The sequence below is a fragment of the Cyanistes caeruleus genome, chromosome 3 (genome assembly GCF_971803275.1).
Source record: "Cyanistes caeruleus chromosome 3, bCyaCae1.hap1.1, whole genome shotgun sequence".
NCBI lineage: Eukaryota > Metazoa > Chordata > Aves > Passeriformes > Paridae > Cyanistes > Cyanistes caeruleus.
Window position 1 is genome coordinate 63,942,021 of NC_141703.1, and position 19,055 is coordinate 63,961,075.

At 35.9% G+C, this 19,055-nt stretch overlaps 1 protein-coding gene across 3 annotated transcripts in view; it reads right to left on the reverse strand.

The window, feature by feature from the left end:
- The window catches only part of COG6 (component of oligomeric golgi complex 6), a 53,798-nt gene extending 35,078 nt beyond the window's left edge, over positions 1 to 18,720 (reverse strand). The window contains exons 1-8 of one of the 3 annotated variants that reach the window (XM_086881429.1): positions 18,569 to 18,720; positions 17,875 to 18,018; positions 17,468 to 17,539; positions 14,034 to 14,092; positions 3,952 to 4,063; positions 1,903 to 1,985; positions 1,593 to 1,663; positions 316 to 409 (exon numbers count right to left, since the gene is read on the reverse strand). In XM_086881429.1, coding sequence (XP_086737555.1) covers positions 316 to 409; positions 1,593 to 1,663; positions 1,903 to 1,985; positions 3,952 to 4,063; positions 14,034 to 14,092; positions 17,468 to 17,539; positions 17,875 to 18,018; positions 18,569 to 18,694 — 761 coding nt within the window. In that variant the 5' untranslated portion in view covers positions 18,695 to 18,720. Of the gene's footprint in view, positions 1 to 315; positions 410 to 1,592; positions 1,664 to 1,902; positions 1,986 to 3,951; positions 4,064 to 14,033; positions 14,093 to 17,467; positions 17,540 to 17,874; positions 18,019 to 18,158 lie in introns of all 3 variants that reach the window. The other 2 variants (XM_086881430.1, XM_086881431.1) reach the window with 2 other exon arrangements.
- Positions 18,721 to 19,055: the final 335 nt, after the last annotated feature.

A 19,055-nucleotide genomic window follows, 5' to 3' on the forward strand; every position in this document is an offset into this window, starting at 1 on the left:
GGATATTTTACTTCAGAAAAAGCCTAGAATGAGAGTGCAGAAATTCACAATTAAATTAAAACAGTCTGACATTTTAATTTGAAACTTGTAAGTTAGAAAAAGTCCAATTTCCTGTATCATAATTATGTCAGAAAGACTTCTGAAATTCAAAGCAGTTAAAATACAATTTTTTATAACTTAAGTTTCTGGGTAGTTTTGAATTTGGCACAGGACCACAGTGCTACCAGCCCTGGCATTGTAATTCATGCCCACCTTGAAGTTTTATAAGCCCCAAATACTAGCTTCTGTTAGAGATAATAGCAAACATTTACTTACTTGTACAAGACAGGTCTGTCTTGTAAGGCTTCCATGGCTTGAGCGAGAACTGGAGAAATGTCACATGATTCTTGTGTCAATGTCCTGCATTCATCTATAAAATACCAACACAAATAAAAGCACATTCTTCACACTGTAATACGTTTTATACAAGCTGTCAAACAAGAAAATGAGTTAAAAACTCAAAGGCTTTTAATTTTGAAGGCTTCAGAATATGCTACCTGGGCTACTTAGTGTTAATACAGTTAAGTTCCCCTGCAAGCAGTACTGTAAAACACATGTCCATCACAAATTTCAACAATAAAAAGATTAAAGGAATCTTACTATTTGATCATGCCCACAAACAAATGTTGACTCATTCAACCTTCAGAATTTTACTGGGCTCCTTTATAACTGTTTACCACATTTCAGGTAAACTATTAAGAAAAAAATGGAGCAAGTAGTTAAGCAAACTATTTGTTTTGTCATTTAGTTCTGTTATTTTTTTTCTTTCATGAAAATAACTATATAATCTTGTATATTCCAGGCAAGAATGTGGAAATAATATAAACGAAATTAAACATTGACAGAAAAACGGTAACTTTTCATAAGGGTGAAAGCTCAACTATTATTTGAGGTTTCAGCATCCACTGATAAAGAGCTAATGAACCTAAAAATCACATTGCACCATTTTTTCCCTGCATGAATCTTACTGTGAGACAGTCTTTGGCTCCAGAGAAGAGGGAAGTAATAAAAAAAGAAAAAAAAAAAAATTGACAATATCAAGGTGTTACATTGAGCATGAATGGCTACATGCAGAGTACATATGCAAAAAAAACCAAAGCAAAACAAACTTGCTGTCTTTCAACAGAGCATCCTGACAAAAGAAGGTGTCTTCTTTTTTTTTCATTTTTAAAAGCAATCCACCATTCCTCCCACTAAACAAGATCTTACTACCAAATCATTAAAACAAACAACTTCCCTCTAACTCATAAGGAAATTAAATTCAATACAATTAAACATTTGTCTGGATTACCAAACTGTAATAGTTGCCCTTTGTGGAAAGCTATCTCCTAAAAACACAAACAAATAATCCACTTTTATAATAATGAAATTGGCCCCAAAAAAAGGAGAGAGTTGCCAATTAACTGTTTGGTTCAAAACACATCTTTCCCTAACAAGGAAACCAAAATGTTAAGGTATCTTGGAAAGGGTTTGTGCTAAGTTCAATCCACATGAAGGAATTAAAGGAATCATCATAATAATATTCATAAACATAAAAACATTCTTAGTCCTACTTTGAGTCCATCTGTAAAGTCGTTCATAAGATGTCTCTTGCAGTAAAGCCATCTGTTCCATAATTTCCAAGCTACAAGACAAAAAAAAAGTTTATTTGCAAATACTATTTTAGGCAGCACTAGCAAAGGCATGTGCAAGTCAAATTAAACATACCATTATTAAAATTTTGAGTATTTAAATTTTTTTTTTTGTGAAAAATCCTATATATTTCTGTATATATTCTGTCATATGAAGCAAAGAATGAGACCTTCTTTAACTTGTGCTTTTAACTATAAATGGTTCTCTTGCATTCATTTAAGTAGGACTCACCCCGCCCTTTGCTGATTTGTTCGGAGGAGAATCTTGACATCATCATGAATTTGTTTTACTCGTCTCAAAGCTTTAAAAAAATCCTAAATCAATTTAAAAACAAAATACAAGCACCATGTAAAAGTAGTAATTTCTATTCAAATCTCTAGCACTCTATACTCCCTCTCTCAATTCCATTCCTACATTTCTTGAAGGTCTGTGTTCCAAATGTTGCTTTTAAAATTCACACCTCGCCTTGTTTCCCATTGTATCAAACTTTCCTTAAAAAAAACCAAAAAAGTACTAAAGATCTGTTTTCAACCTGTCTCGTGAAGTATGTGTGCTTCATGTCCATTAGGTAACTGCAGGGAGATTTTGAGGACACTGCTATGCATTGTATCACTGTCTTCCATTACTGTTAGCAACTACGGAGCAAAATGAAACAATGCAAAGTACAAGGATTACAGTGTTATATTTTTTGTATTCATAAAATGGGGTAACTATTTCTTAAAAAAACAATTTAAAAACACATTTGAGATAGACTAGACTAAGGTTTTCCAGAACAACCTTTCCCTGTGGAGTAATTGGACAGCAGCAGTGAAAAAAAACCAACCAAACCCTAGAAGACAAGGACACCTGGCTAAGAAGGTTACTTTGTTAGTTTCAGAGTGCAAATGGAAGGCCAGTAACATTTTCAAACAGGCCTTCTTATAAAGACATATTTCGAATGACTTGGAGGAGACCATCTATTTCAGATACAACTGGTACATCTTTGTTGATTTGAACACAATGAGTTTGGTCAGGAAAGCAGTTTCATTCTGGCTCAGGTCACATAAAAATAGGCATATTCTACATAAAACAGGCCAGCAATTTAATCTACTGCCTTGCATTAATTGTGTTAAAGACCATGTTTATAAAAACCCAAAGCACTCTTCCTATGGGAAATCAGAAAATTTTGTCAGAAATCTGACTAAAGGTGTTTTAAGCACACTGGTTGACTCTGTCACAGGGGAAATGCACACACATGATATTACTGAAGCTTGCCAACTAAAGCAGAACAACTGTTTTATCTCAGTTGCTTCTGCACATTTTTTAGACAAAGTATCAAAAAGACCAGCCCTCACTGGCTCCAAAACAATCACACAGTAACCGACACAGCGTTACTGTCATTCCTCCCTGCAACAGGCACTTTCTAGAAACTTGAATGTTCTTTCATGGCCATAGTAGTACAAAAGCATACAGAAATTACTCAAGTGCACAATTATTTAGCACATCCCATTTATGCTTTCATTAGCACTGTTTATGGTTATCAGCTCCATGTTTTTAATAGTGCTTTAACTGCAAACAGGATGCCTGTGGAAATGAGACAAATCTGGACTACCTGCTGAGACACTACGTGAAGCTTTCCATGCAACTACAGTAATAAAACAGCCCATTCAGTAAACTCAATTCTTTCATTATTCAGTTTGCTTTTAATGTAGAACAAGTTTCCTTATACTGTGTCTTCTTATTCAAACCATAATATATTCCAAAACTCGTTTTGGAAGGTGGCTAAAGTGAATAAGCATCTAGTATCTTTAGCAACCAAGTATCATTGAGGGAAAGTCAGCTTCTATTGTCTCAAGTCACTGAATACCTATACACATTAATATGCAAAATTTACACACACATGCACAGTGGCAGTATTAGAGAGCTGCAAGCTTCTCATTTGCTTTGAGTGTCATGAAGTTTTAAGATGTTTTCACTGAAAATTCAGACTTCATAAAGGTCTTTTTGAAGCGTAGAACCCTATGAGAACTCCTTTGCCTCAAACTGATTACATGAGAGCTCATTTGCCTCAAACTCATTACATCGTTACAAAAACTATAATTTAATGCTGATTTTCTGTCTCTTTACTTGAATCTCTCATCATGCATTTCAAACTCAATGGAAATTCACAATTCTGTTAAGAGGTACATTCCTCCATAAAAAAATTAAATCTCAAACTGAAAATAGTATCTTGTGTGCAATTCAGTTAGGGTATTTCTACATTTTAGTTCAGGGCAAAGATTTTAATGTTCATTGAGCTACCTCAGTAATTGGCTCATCTTTAGTGCCTCGAAGCAGATTCATTTCATCCGGTGTCAGCTGGAATTTTGCTATGAATGCATCTGCAACTTGTGCTTTCATTTCTAATCTCTGACTGCAATAAAACAAATTGAAGAGAATATTAGATTTTTATGCTTATCTCAAAGACTTATTTTTCACATTCATACTTTTGAAAATATAACCAGCATCCGAAATTGGTATTATTAAATCATAACAGCACATTCTTGCCATCAAACACTTGAGTTGCTTTTTCATATTCAACTTTCTATTATTCAGATTATTCAGTAAAGACAATATAGAGGTATGTTAACACATTTGAAAATAACTAAATTCTTTAAAATTACATTCCTTTAGCATTTCTATCATAAATTGTCTAATCCAGGTATATACCTGTATATGTCTATATATAGATATATACATGTGTATAACACCTGCTAAGTTGATACAAACTGGAAGTTGTAACGTTTACTGTTATTTCCTTTCAAATTCACTGAGGAAAGAAAAAGCCTATAGCATCCAAAATTACTAAATTAAGCATAGATTAATCTCATTTTCTGCAGACCACATCCATTTCTTTGTAACACCATACAGCTGGAATGCTGATTTACTGATGTCACAAGCAACCAAAATGCAATGGCTAGATCTCTTGTTCCTGAAATAAACACAGCTAGGATGCAATATGCAAACACCATCTCTATGGCAGCATTTTCCTGCACACATTTCCTGCACACCTTACAACCACAGAAGGACCCAAATGGAATGGACTGGGACTCCTGTAGCAACAGAAAGTTTGCTTGAACTGTGGTTTGAGCACACAGTATTCCAGGAAATAAAGACTACTTTTTCAGGACATTGAGAAGGTACTAATTAATTATTTGCAGAAGAATAAAGCTCAATTCCTTTAGGATTATTTCTTCTTTCAATGTGATATAATTACTACAAGATAAATACATTGTTATCACAGGGTGGTGAGACAGGCAAGTGTACTTCTATATACTGTATAATTAAATTTCCTTGCAAGATCAAAGCTTGAAAAGTAACCTTTCACTCATTTACCCCTTCCCTACTATCCATCTAGTGTCTGAACTTCATTCAGCTACTAAGTATGGAAAACTGGCTTCCCTTCAGCAGACATGGATGACTTTCCCACCCTGAAGTTCCACGAACTCTTTTAGAGATCAGATTCAATGTTTGGCAATTGTCAATGCTCTAGCACACTGAACAGTGAGAGGGACAGAAATACAAAATCCAACAGCACTTCAACAGTAAAATCTATGAAAATCAAAAGGGGAAAAGCAAGCTGATACTTCTAAGTTACACAGAAGAGATCTAACCAAAAAGGAAAACAAAAAACTCATGCTTTAATACCACATCTTGAATTGATAATTCAGTTTTCACTGGGGTTCTAAGCAAATATGATTTTTTCTTACACTGACAGTTTTGCAATGCTTAAAATCAACCTATTTAATTTTCTCTAGGTAAATGCTACAATTCCAAATTTTGGGTTCCCATGAAGTCAGATGTTTCTCAGGCAAGGAATAAGAGTGATGGAGGATGATTTTAACCAACTATACAGGCAGATGCATCCATGAAAATTCTTGGCACTTTCCAACACAGCAGAAGGGGAATTAAAAACACCATTTTGAACAAATTCAGTAAATTTTCAGAAGGAAGACTTATGTGGTGAAATCTGAAGAGAGCAAGTCATACTGTAAGAGGCAAAAAGACAAGCGGTCTACAAAACATGCAAGAAACAGACAAGAAGATATTAACAGGAGTATTTTAAAATCAGTATTAGGCCTGTGAGAGATGTTCTGAGGATAACTATGAAATTCTCTCAACACAGATGAAAGATAGGGCAGGTCTGCTCTGCACTAACATGCTCAATGCAATGATGTGTAAGCCATGCTACTCAGGCTGCCTCAGCCTTCCCTGCTCATCCCTGCCCTGTATGGAGCTTCCCACTGTGCCTGGACCACTGTTTACTGCATCATGTAGTGAATCAGATCAGGGAACAAATCTGGTAGGAAAAAAATCCACAAGTTCTTACTTCTTGGGTGTGGAGATTACATGTATTTTCTACTTCAGTTTACCACAGCCTGTGCTAAGGGACTGGGGTGTGCTAGTGCCAGGAGTCGTCAGAGGCAAGAAGGCATTGACTCCACTGCTGTTACAAAACTCTTACGAAAACTACACTTCAGAACTCCTCTAGGGTATAAGAAGAGTTCATTTCAATTGTCAGTTACAACTACTACTACTAATAATCAAAATCATAAATATTAAGACTCAAGAAAACCCAAGAGGCATCAAGATGGCTACTCAAATTGAAAATCAGCCAAGGACACTTAAAATTTAACATAATGATGTTGCTTTTAACAAAGCATTCCTCTTTCACACTGTTTGCTGAACAAGTCTAATGCCTCAACATCACCATCACTGTATTTGGCTGAAAGAACAGAAAATGTAAATTAGTGAATTAACTTCAATAGTTGCTCCAAATCGCTCTTGGGATGAAAGTCTCAATTTAATATAAATTCACAAAGCTGAAAATAGACTGGATTACCCCTCCCTTTAGGTAAGAGAATGAAGGTAGCAAAGAAATGAGAAAAGGAAAATGAAAGGCCTTCTTTGGGTTTAATTGAAACAAATCTTCCACAAAGAGGGGAGCAGATGGGGTGCTGAGAAACTTTTCTGTTATTTGAGTCTGTGCACTCTTGAGTGCATACACTTTTAAATGCTCTTAGAGAAGATCTCCAAATATTTACTGTTGTCTTCTGTTCTTCAGATTTTTTGAATGTATACTTCCACCAAACTGGGGGTAGGAGGAAGTCTGATTTTAGGAAGTGTAGTATACTGGTCATAATGGTTTTCTCAGTTTTCAGGTGGAATTAGGGTTGTGGTAGAAGGCACAGAGTCAGGAACTGTACAAACAGCATGCTCGTCAGTCCATCTGGGAACTCTCTGCCCTGTTTTACTCCTCCATTATAAAAAAAAAAACCAAACAGTCTTGCTAATCAATATCTCTCCTTCTGCAAGTCCTCACTCTTCACAGTTCTCCCTCCACTTTTGCTGCTATGGAAAACAAGGCTTGATCAAACACCATGGTTTAAAGCCACTCCCATCCCTGGCTGTGTCTTGGGCTAAGGCCTGGCATAACCACACACTGATGGACTCCATGCACTCCCAATAATTAACTTTTATAAAATACAGTCAGTACATTAAACTCAAGCACACTGGCCAAGCTAAGCTTCAGAATGTACTCACAAGATAACAACCTCAAGGTGGCAGCAATGTTTCATTCACTTTTCTCAAGATAGTGACTGGGAAGTGGTGACAAATATCTCTCCTAAACAAAAACATATGTCTGAATTTTGATAAAGCTGTTTCTGTTGGGATCTTTACAAAATACACAGGATTTCAAAGAGCTTTAAAAAAAAAAAATCCGTTTCAGAACCCAGGTCAGCCAGTTCTGCTTGAGATGACCGTTAAAGGTCCTATGATTATCCATCTGCACAAGAAAGAGACCCTATATCCTAGATGATTGATTAGGAAAGAAATATGTAAATTGCACATATCTTCAATTTTTGCCTGGCAGTGTACAGTATTACTGAGACAAATACACTCAAATCTATCTATATATATATATATTTCCTGACACCCAAGCTAACATATTTAACTAGAATTGAATCTATCCTACTAAGGCAGGGCAATGGATTAAAGTGTCACCACTCAAGGTTGCTGTAATCATTTCACTACAGTAAGTGCTTTACACAACACAATGCAGGTAACAACAAAAGCCAGTGTAAGGCTGTCTTACATATAACCCACAGCAGACAGTACCTGTGTGCAGAAAATTGGACATTTCAAGATGCACTGGCCTTTCTGTAGACAAAATAATTTCTAAATTTTAAGCAGGGCAGTACAGCTGGGAAAGGCCATACAGTGTTGTTACCCCAAATTTTATATATATATTTTTTTTAACAAAGTTAATCCTGTATGAAGGACCAAAACTAATAGCTTATGGGAACCCTGCATTGCTGCAAAAGGGAAGTGCCAAGTGTTGGTAGCATTTAGAACTTGGGCAAAGGACAGGATTCCAATGAAGAACAATTTTCCCCATTTTAATCGTTACCAGGGAGACAGAATTCTTTTGCAAGAGAACTCAAAAGACTGGGAAAACTGCACTTCATGCACTTTTCCCTTGACTGAAATACAAATGTGCACTGTTTGTTAGGATTATCACCTAGACAGCTCAAAAATGAGGTGGAGAATAAGCAGACTTTTCCAAAGCTTAATTTTATCTTGCCACCACATGCAGCATAAAAATCTGATAGTTTCTTCTACCTAGGATGAATCAGAGCATTCTGCTGTTGATTTGTTGTTTCAAAACTTACAGTGTTTTGGAAGGACATTTGTACTTTCAATTTGTGGTACTGAGGATTCAACACATTTTTAAAGCCTCAGGACAATGGAGTATTTCTAACTCGTACGTAAATAACAATCATTTTTAACAGACTTGTATAAAGCTGCACAATTATTTTTCTGTCATATGAAAAGCAAATATACAAGATTCTGTAAAAAATCATTTATACACAAGCATTAGAAAACTTCTTAAGAGTAAGTACAGCTGCAAAGGTGCATTTGTAAATGCTAAGAACAAATGTTTTGTTCTGTATTTTATCTGTCAAACACATCTCTTATTGAAATAGAACTGAAATACTGTGAGGAGGTATTCAGTGATGCATTCCATCATAAAATCAAATTATGAAATAGTCTCCTTAATTAAAAAATAGGAAAACATAAAAAAAACCAGTGAATTGTCTAATGTTTCCAGGATACAAGAAAATAGCAGTAACAGTAAAGAAGGCTTTACTGAGACCTCATCTGGAAAAAAGATCACAATCCTGATCATCTGTGTCCAAGAACAATGGATTCTCATCAGACCACAGCTAGCAGGGTGATCATGGGAATGGAAAAACTAATTTATCACAGGAGATGAAGGCAGCTCTTAAGACAAAGCACAAGATGAGAAAACAGCCAATTTATATCCAACAGTTAGGTTGGAAATCAGGGAAAGGCTTTTACTGGAAAGAATGAGCTTTTGGGTAAAGTGTTCTACAAACAGTAACACACACAACATGCAAAAATAATGCACTAGTTATGTGTTGAACAGCTGATGAGTTTACCAAAGTCATCATGCAAATAATAGGTGGCAGCAGGAGAGTGGACTTGAACTTAGAAGGTTTCTCCCATCTGTAACATCTATCTGAAGACAGATAGCCTGCAATGCTGCAGCCCTGCCATCCCTTACTTTCTGTGATAAAAATAAATGGGGAAAAATTGAAAAGGCGAAATCAAAAGTTAAGCAATACATCAGCACTGATTAAAATGATTAAAATCTTACCAAACAGATTACCAAACACTAGAATAAAAAAGCTTAAATGTTGTAAATAAATTTGAGAAATTCAATAGTTTTCTACTTTTATACTGATAAGTCTTCTTCTAAATATGATGGGTAACATCTACAGAATTTTTTTGGACAAAATTTTCATATGCAGAGTTTTGCAGCAATCACATGATATATACAGATACATCTATAGAAGCACACACTGTAAATCAGTGTTTGACAATGGTTAAGATCCATGGTTTAATGGTTTCTTAGTTGTGCACATAGATTAAGTTTAAAAGTCTGTTTCCAATGAACACATTCTTTTCCATCTTGTGGAAATGAGCTATTTGGTATTTCCAGACCAAACAGACTGGTTTCTTCAGTTTATCTTTTATAAAATCTGATATTAAGCCACTTGAAAGGGGCCTGCTTAGTCTAGCCTCAAATTTGCCATTAAATTCAAAAATGTTGCCAAAGGCATGAAAATTACACACTGTTCTCTACATCTACTTGGAATAAGATCAAATGAGCTTAAGCTGCAGCAAAAGAACTAAATCAGATAGCAGGAAAACAATAAAACCAAAATCAATTTCCAATGAAGACCACAGACTCTCTGTTCCTTCTGTTCCTGGGCTTTTCTTCTCGAAGCACATGAGACAAACTTCAGTCAGGAATGGTACCATATAACTGATTCTGCATTTCTCATGAAAGTTTCTCGACCTGTAAAACCATGCCTCATGTCATACTGAGAGTACTTCATGGCTCAACAGAGCTGCCAGGAAGAAAAGCTGGCAAGAAAATAAGGCTTTGTAAATTCTCTGCTGGTCATGGCTAGAATGTGACAAGTTTTGTTTCTTTTTTTCTTTCAGACCCATTTTATTCCTCTGCTATACCTTGTCACCTATGCTTTACTTTGGTACAAATCAGAATAGAACATGAGCCTCAGAATTTCAAATCTTCACCCTCTCCCACACGGAATTATAATTAAGTTTAGGCAATAACTGCTTTTTCTCATGAAGCACATTTAAAGGAATAAGTGTAAATACAAGTTTCAAAAAGTCAACATAAGAAATTCATCTAATCAATGCAGACTACCAGATCACCACTTTTCTTAGCACAGGGTGATAAAAGCAAAAAAAACTCTGTAACCTGCTACAAATAGTGCTGAATTTCCTGCATCATTTCCAAATTGATTAGACAAAAAAGGTATTTGTTAGGAAAGAAAAAAGTATTTTTCCTTTCACCACCAGGAGACAAGGATGAGAGATCAGTAGTGTAGCACTTACAAAGCAGATGTTCACTTAGAAACATTTTTTCCCAAGACTTCTGAGCTTATATTGAGCACAGTGGTGACAGTCAAATAATTGACTAAATTCCAAGAATGGTGTTTGTTATTTTTTAAATAAAGATCAAGCCTGAATGTAATGTAATCAAATTAAAACAAACTGAAGTACACACATTCCTGTCTGGAAATCATATTTAATTGTATGTTAAAAAGTAAAACAATCCCAAAGCTATGTAAATGGCTTTTTTTCAATCAATATAATTAACAATGATTCTGACCACAAAACACAAATTTTGCTCTGTTTCAGAACACAATTAAGAGAGTAGTAAAATAAGATAGTCTGTAAAGGTGTTCAAGTGCATAATCTCCACAAAAGGTCTGAATCAGTAGTCTGACTCAAGAAATATCTGTCTGAGCCATTATTTTGTAACAGTTTTCAGAGTATTGTGGCTTTTACTTCTAGAACAGTAATTCTAACCCTCAACAACTTCTGTTTTTCTGCAAACTTACTGTCAGTGAAGCTCCTGAGCATATCCATTCACTTACATAACTGCTCCTATTTAATTTTATAAGAATTAATATTGCAAGTGTTACCTTCTAGTCTCTCTTCTCAATTGTTACATTGATTACTGTAACTTATGGCTAACCTCAAAAACACCACATCATCTTACACAACATCTTATTATTAAATGACTGGTATAATTACTACAAAGTCAAGCTTCTGGAATTCTGCATAGAGTATTTGGAACTTAAGTTATTTCTCTGGTGGGACATTACTGAACTCTGGGACACTTGTTTTTTATGCAAAGCGAAGTAGTTCAGTATTGCAAGTTTTCAGCCTCACACCATAAAAATACCCAAAAAACAAACAAATAAAAAAACAACAAAAAAACCGTAAAACACCCACACAAATAACAAAAACAAACAGATAACAAACAAACAAACCCCCAAAAAACTGGAGTGAAGTATAACAAGAGAACCAGAGAACCAAGTCAGAGGAAGCTATTATTAAAATGTCACTTCAAGGAGCAAGATCCTTTTTCTGTCAGCCTGCTAGAAATAGCAATTAAACAAACCCACATCTTTTAAAGCACAACAGATGTTCACTGTTTAAAAACAAAATAATCTCCTCATTACTATACATAAAAAACCTAACGCAACCTGAAAGCAATATTAATGTGCTCAAGTAGAAGTAGACAAATCTACTGAAGATACTGAAATGGATTTTTAATAATAACCAGAAATTAACTCAGTTTTTCTTTATAATAGAAGTTGTTATGAAATACATTAAAATGAACACTCTATTCAAAACTCTATGTTATTCAGAAGCAATAACAACCTTTTGTTATGAAGAGACGGGTTGGATGTCTGGACTACTTTATTTCACACTACACGATTCTATTAAGTCATGGTAAGTCTCAGTTTTAAAGAAAAAAGGAAGAAAACTCCATCCCAATTCCCTATATGCTAAGCAGATACCATAATTTAAATAGTATGAAGGAAAACTGTTTCTAACGCAGTTTTAACTAGACTCCACAGAAGAAATAAATTCAGAATAAGCAACCTAACTGACCAAAGAAATGCACCAACTCTGACATATTCACAAACATAAATATGCAATTGTATTAATTACTTTTAAAATTTGTTATCTAAGTAAGACCCCGTATTTAGCATTTATGTCAAAGCGGGTCTAAAGCTCACAAACTAAGTAACAAGAAAAAAAACCGCTGCAAAGCAAAAACCCAAGAATACAGAACCTAATTCTGAGACAAATATCTAATTTTCTATGCCAAATATTTACCTACATGTTATAAATTCACGCATTTCACCAATACAGGAAGTTCCAAAGTGCTCATCAGCACTAGCTACAGGAAACTCCAGGTGGGCAGTTCTACCTTCAAACTGCAAATCTGAGAGACTAGGATAACCAACACGAGCTCAGTTAAGAAGCTTTGGAAACTGAAAACCATCTTGAACTACAACTAATTACATACATGATAATACAATGCCAAAACTACTTAGTATAAAAACCTAGTACCTGCACGGAGCCACTCCTTTTCAAGTACTGCAAAAAAGGAAAATAATCTAAATTTCTAGTTACTGTAACTGCATGGAATGCATCTGGAAGTTTATAGTCCCCCTTCAGTTTCAGATCATTGAATAAAATCCTAACATTTTTCCAGTTACAAAAACATGGTCACTTTTAGCAGAAAGTCTTTTAAGTAAACTATAGTGCAAGTAAGGACTATAGTGCAGAGGTACTGATGTACAGTCTACATAATCTTCTTTAATGGAATTTAAGGCAAATTAGACATACACCACTTGGGACTGGTCTTGGTATCTCCCATTCTGCTTCAGGACAAGGAATCAAAGCAGCCTTCCTTTTCTTGAGACTACAAAATATATAACCATTTCTCTGTCCTACTACTTCACATACTCATATTCAAAATGATATACTTTCTAAGACTTCTAAAGTGTCTTTAACAAATCCTTCACTTTATATGAACCAGCATTTTATTTTATGCCGTTATTTTACAATCAAAGTTTAAAATATGTACAAATTAGACTCCACATTCAGACATAATCCATTTCCTACTGAAGCTCGTATCATAAGCCTACTGATTTTGAAAGCTCACTGAGAGCTATCCAAAACCATAATTTCTACTAGAAACTCACTACTGCAAAATTATTTCTAACCTCCAGTGAACTGTATATAATTTTCCAAAGAAAAAGCAAGGAGATTCATTCTTCTACACTAAGAAAACTTGAAGCTATAAAACCATATATCCTAGCCATAGAAACAATAAAGACTGCTTGAATCCATCATTGGCTATTATATACTTCTCAGGAATAAAAACACTGAAAAGAGAAAAATACAAATCTTTTCTTCCACAGGAGGTTGAAGAACCAATGGAAAAAGTCTGTGCTAGGCTCATTGAACAGCACTCCTGTGTTTTACAGTCAGCTTTAAATATGGCAGAATAGGTTAGAAGCCAGCTTTGCATTCCCTCATACAGTCCCTGAAAAAGAGAGAGCTTTCCACTGGATATGAAGCATTAATAACAAGAAGCCTGTCAAACTGATGAGAAATTGAGTTGGTCCATATCTATTATGACACAATATAACTTACATTATCAACAGACTTTAGGCAAACCACATCCCTATTTAGCATGTGCTACCACTGTAACTGATTGTTTTTCCTAAAAAGCCAATTTTTATTGAAACAAATGCTAACAGACATTCTTACCATTTTGGATCATTTAGCAATAAGCTAAGAGGACAACTGAGCTAAAACCACATATAGTATTGAAAGAAAAACTCAAAGTCATAAATCAAAGAGTCAGAGTCACATCTAAAATAAAATTCTATCAAATAAGGTGGTATACGTACTTTTCTGCCTGGAGTTTTGTGGTTTTTACAATCAAGTCCTGGGTTTGTTCCTTTGCTGCCTAGAATACAATTTGAATTGTTAAGCAGGTGAAAACCACAAACACATCAACTGTATCAAACAATCTTTAAAATAGGTAATACTTTTTAAGCTTTCTGAGTACAAGGCATTTAAAGAGTATACTCTTTGAAACAAAAGGCCTTCTTGAAACAAGTATTCATTAACTCTCCCTATGTCCAGGCTGTAAAAAAATAAATTTTTATCCTTATCCATATATATTTTCACATTTATATACATTTATATTCACACAGTTTGTTTTTAATTTATATTTAATAGAGAAACACTATAAATATTACAAACAATTCTGATTATTTTATTTGCCCATCAACTGTAAATTGCTGTCACAAAGTAAAAAAATGAAACAAACTCCTTTGGATGCTAGATTTCCCAGTACCAGTGTCTACCCAGACCTTTTAGAAAAGATGATGAACACAGCCCTGTTAGTCTGAACAAGCCTAGCTCTCCAGTCCAACAGCTTCCAGGGCTGCATGGACCAAGGATAATTATTAGTAAAAATTTCTTCACTGAAAAAGTGGTCAGGCATTGGAACAGGCTGCCCAGGGAAGTGGCTGAGTCACCATCCTTGAAGGTATTTAAAAGATGCGTAGGTGTAGCACTGGGGGACATGGGATAGCGGTGGACTTGGCAGTGCTGGGTTGGACTCAATGATCTCAGAAGCCTTTCCCAATCTAAATGATTCTACCATTCTAACAGCAATTCACTTAGGAAGTTCATCACAGCCTTAAATATTAAAATATGGCAGTGCAAGGGGAATCCATGCAGAAACAATTCTGCATCAGACAGCAACTAAGTAACTAAAAGGATTGTTGCAACTGAAGTTAAAGAGCTCTGAAACTTTTTGCTCTGTGAAAAGCTGTAAGACACCCGGAATTTCTGGCTTCACACTGGATGCCACCAGAGATCCTTCATGTAGAAAATTTGAGATGATTTAACAAAAAATAAAAATTCTAAAATCAAAATGCATTCAATACAGAATAACACTCCAAGTGAAGAGGTGGAAATGGCAATAATGACATTCTGTGTGAATAATTTCAATACTGTATTGCAGCCAAATTACAGCTTGCCAAATTGAAGATGCCAGTCTTGAGACCCCTGAGAGGTTTAACAAAATTATCTGATTCATTTCAGCCTTTCTATCTGCCACTACATTAGTTACAACAGAAAAGCAATCAAGGTACAGGAATGATTTGAAAGGTGAAAGTAGGACTGTAACAATTCATGTCCAATTTAACTGCAAATTTTAATAAACAAAAAAGAAGAAATTTGCTTCCTTTCCAGTACTTTCTGGGCAGAAGTACTGATTACCACAAATAATTCTAACAGCAAGACAGCAGAAAAGAAGGAACAACATTTTTTTCCAAATCTATCTAGATGTACTAGGAAGCCAGTTTTTACATACGTGCATTCAAATACACACCATATATTGTCATTATTTTATGTATGAAATGTAAGAGCTTCCATCTAACCAAAGTAACAGTTAGAAATGAGCCAGCTATGCTGGAAAAATCATAAAGTTGGTATTTGACATTTCTTGTATATCCAAAACAGAAATATTTTTCTCTTCCTGCCCACTTCAGTATATTAATTAACAATTTCACTATACTTCAGCCCCACTGAATTCCATTTCAGCACTTGCTCTTTCTCTCCCTTTCAGTCACTATATTTATCAAGTCACTGTCCTAAAATCAGATGTGAAAATATATGGTTATTTGGATCAGATGGTATTATAAACTTACAAAATAAACTCAGAAAAACTTACTTAGATAAGTTTACAAAATAATGAAGCCAAAAAGCTCTTTGGCTTATCCAAATATACTTCCTTTCATGTCCTGCATTTGTTCTGCTTTCTTAATATACTGCTCTCTTTGCACATTTTCCTGCGTTATATGCCCCTAATCCTCCTCTTTGTATCTTCTATTTGCTCTACCTAGCTAATTTTTGTCTTCTTACTCAGTCTGAGCACGTGCCTGCAAGTCTTCCTGTCCTATTACAGAGAAAGTAGCAGAGTATTTCACAACTGAGTTCTAGTTCATGAGCTTATTAACTTTACATTCATACAAAGAAAATATGGATTGAATCAAGACAAGTTATGAGTTTTACAGAGCTCTAGAGGAAACCTCCTGTGGGGCATGGAACAAAACTACCTACTGACTTTAACAGAAAAAGGAATCTCTGCAGGGTGGCTCTACTCTGGGAAATGACAAAAAAAAAAATAAAATCACAGACTATAGTTACACTTCATGATCTAAAGACAGAAAAGAGCAAAAATCTGCATGGACACTTGACTCATTTCCACATCTAAGAGCTTAGTCTAACAGTTCCTGAACTGCACTAGGGAATATATCCACATTAACAATGTTCAAAGAGATCTGAGACCTCTGAGGCACATTACCTAGTTCCTTCCAAAACTGAAAATTAAGTACTGCAGTTGGCTACACTGCACTCTCACATTTTTTGGTACAAGTTCATCAAGCTATAAGCATTTGTACAATGACCACGAAACCTATTTATCAAAGAGGACATCTAATATCCACACACATATATTTGGAGAGGTAAACAACTGTTTCCACAGGATTTTTTTGGTGAAGGATTCTTATTCACATACTGTAACTTATGTGCTGTATTGTTAACAGGTTTGGTTTGTCAGAACTTTTACATTTTGGCATCCATAAGCCGTTTATATTCATCACTGCATTGAATTTTGAACTTGTACCCTAAAACCAAGCCAGGTTTAGTAATGCACCATAAACCACAAATTTCCTACACTCCCCAGCCAGGAACATTACAGATTCAGAATTAAGCTGAAACAGAATTGGTTTTGTTGCATATCAGCATTCTGAGACAATGTTAAGAAACAAAACCAAAAAAATCTGAAGATGCACACCAGAGTTGTCTCCCTCTTTAAATTACCAGATACTTTCATATGAATATACTGGATATACTGAGGTATTTATATGAACACATAACAGACACAGTCAGTACAAAAGCCATTTTAAATGGAAATATGTAAATCTAAATTTAAATTTAAAATTTAAATTTAAATCTGACACACATCTAATCTAAAAAAATATTTTCTCTCTGCTGATGTACACATGGATATCACATTGCTATTCTCAAAATAACTATATGGCTGCATTTTGAAAGACATTAAAATTACTTCCTTGACACATTTTCTAAACAAATAAAAAGAAGCATATTAATATTCCAAAGTAACATAATATGCATACCATGGAAACATCTTGGTGTTGCTAAGACACAAAAATAACAAAACAAAAACAAAAACAACTCTTGGTCCTTTTAAAAGCAGTCACATCTCAAAAGGAAAAATATTCAAAGCACTCCACTTATATATTACCTTCAAACGACTGGACATGTCTTCACAGCAGCTGCTCATTGCTTGCACATCTTCATTTATACTCTCGAGTTCCTAAATAAGTTCAAATAATGTTTTTCATCAGAAATGCTGTGTCCAGGCCCAGCTTACCACCACCACTAGATGCCCCAGGTACAAGGAACATTGTTTCTCTAGGCTCCCTGTTAGTCAGTGCAGAGTAATGCACCTCTAAATATCAACATTCACTCAGGACTTGGATCTGTTTGACACATCCAATGCAACACTTCCAACAAATGAAACAATTCTAGTATAAAAGTATATCTGTTCTGGAAAGTTAATATGTCTCTTAATCCTTTTTTCTTTTTTTAAACTTCAAATCACATGGCAGTACTCCTGGAAAATAGCTATTCACGCTGCAAAAGCATTACCTCTTTAACTTGCTTGAATATGTGCACAAATTCTTCATTTATGGCCAAGCTTCGTCGTTCAATGTCTCCACGCAGGTTCCTTCGGGTGCGCAAACTGTTTTCCACAAAAAAGGTCGAGAGAGCCTTGAGTGCTTCCAGCATTTCCTAGAAAATAAAAAAGGACCTTCAGTTTGCATGCAGTTACAAAGATGCAGGTTAAATAGTCTGTACCCACCCCAAGTTCACGGTCTTATTAAAAATGAAGCAAAGCAGGTAAATGCTTTTAGAGAAAAACCTTAACATACTCCACATCACTTGGAAAACAGCTAAAGTAATAGCCTTTCTTATTTTCTTATAACAGAAAACTTAGTCCACAATTTTACAGTAGCTTTAACCAATAAGACTACTTTCTGTAAATGAATGACATTCACAACAAGAAAACACCTAAATTACAAAAAGCTGGAGAATTGCCCTCCGAGGCAAGTAATACAAACCTCCCTACGATCTGAAGGGATAAAACAGGAGCGTGGCATGTTGCTGGAGAAGCGGAAACTAATTTAATCTGTAATTAATGCTGCAAAGGGCCGCCCGCAGCTCCGCAGCGGAACTGAGGGTACGGCAGGACTCGCCCCCCCGCCGCGCAGCCTGTCGGGGCCCGCGGCCCCTGACGGCTCATCCGGCCCCCACCGCGTCCCTCCGCCGCCGCCCGCCCCACCTTGTCATTGTCCAGGCGCGTCTCCAGGATCTTGTTGAGCTTGCGGGACAGCGGGTTGGTGCCGGGAGCAGCCGGGAGTCCCGGGGCGGGGGCGGCGGGCGGCGGCGGCGCGGCAGTGTCGGCCATGGCTGCGGCCCTCCCCGGCCCCTGCGCTGCCACACGGAGCGGCTCCGGAGGAAACGCGCTCCGAGCATTTGGTTCCGGCCTAAGGCAGGCCGGCTGTACAGCCAGGCCTCAGCCGGAGACAGGCGGCACTCGGGGTTTTTCTGTTTATTCCTTTGCTTTTATTGATAAAATAAAAATACATAGAAATTTAAATATTAATAATTTAAAAATAAATGAAATCTCTGTTGTATTAGCTAACAGCAGTGGATGTAATATGTGTCAAAACGAGGAGGCTGTCTTGTTTCTGCTGTGCATTTACTGACACAGAGGTGAACTCCCAAGGTCTCATAGCTCCAGAGCACAGAATCACAGTCAGTCAAGT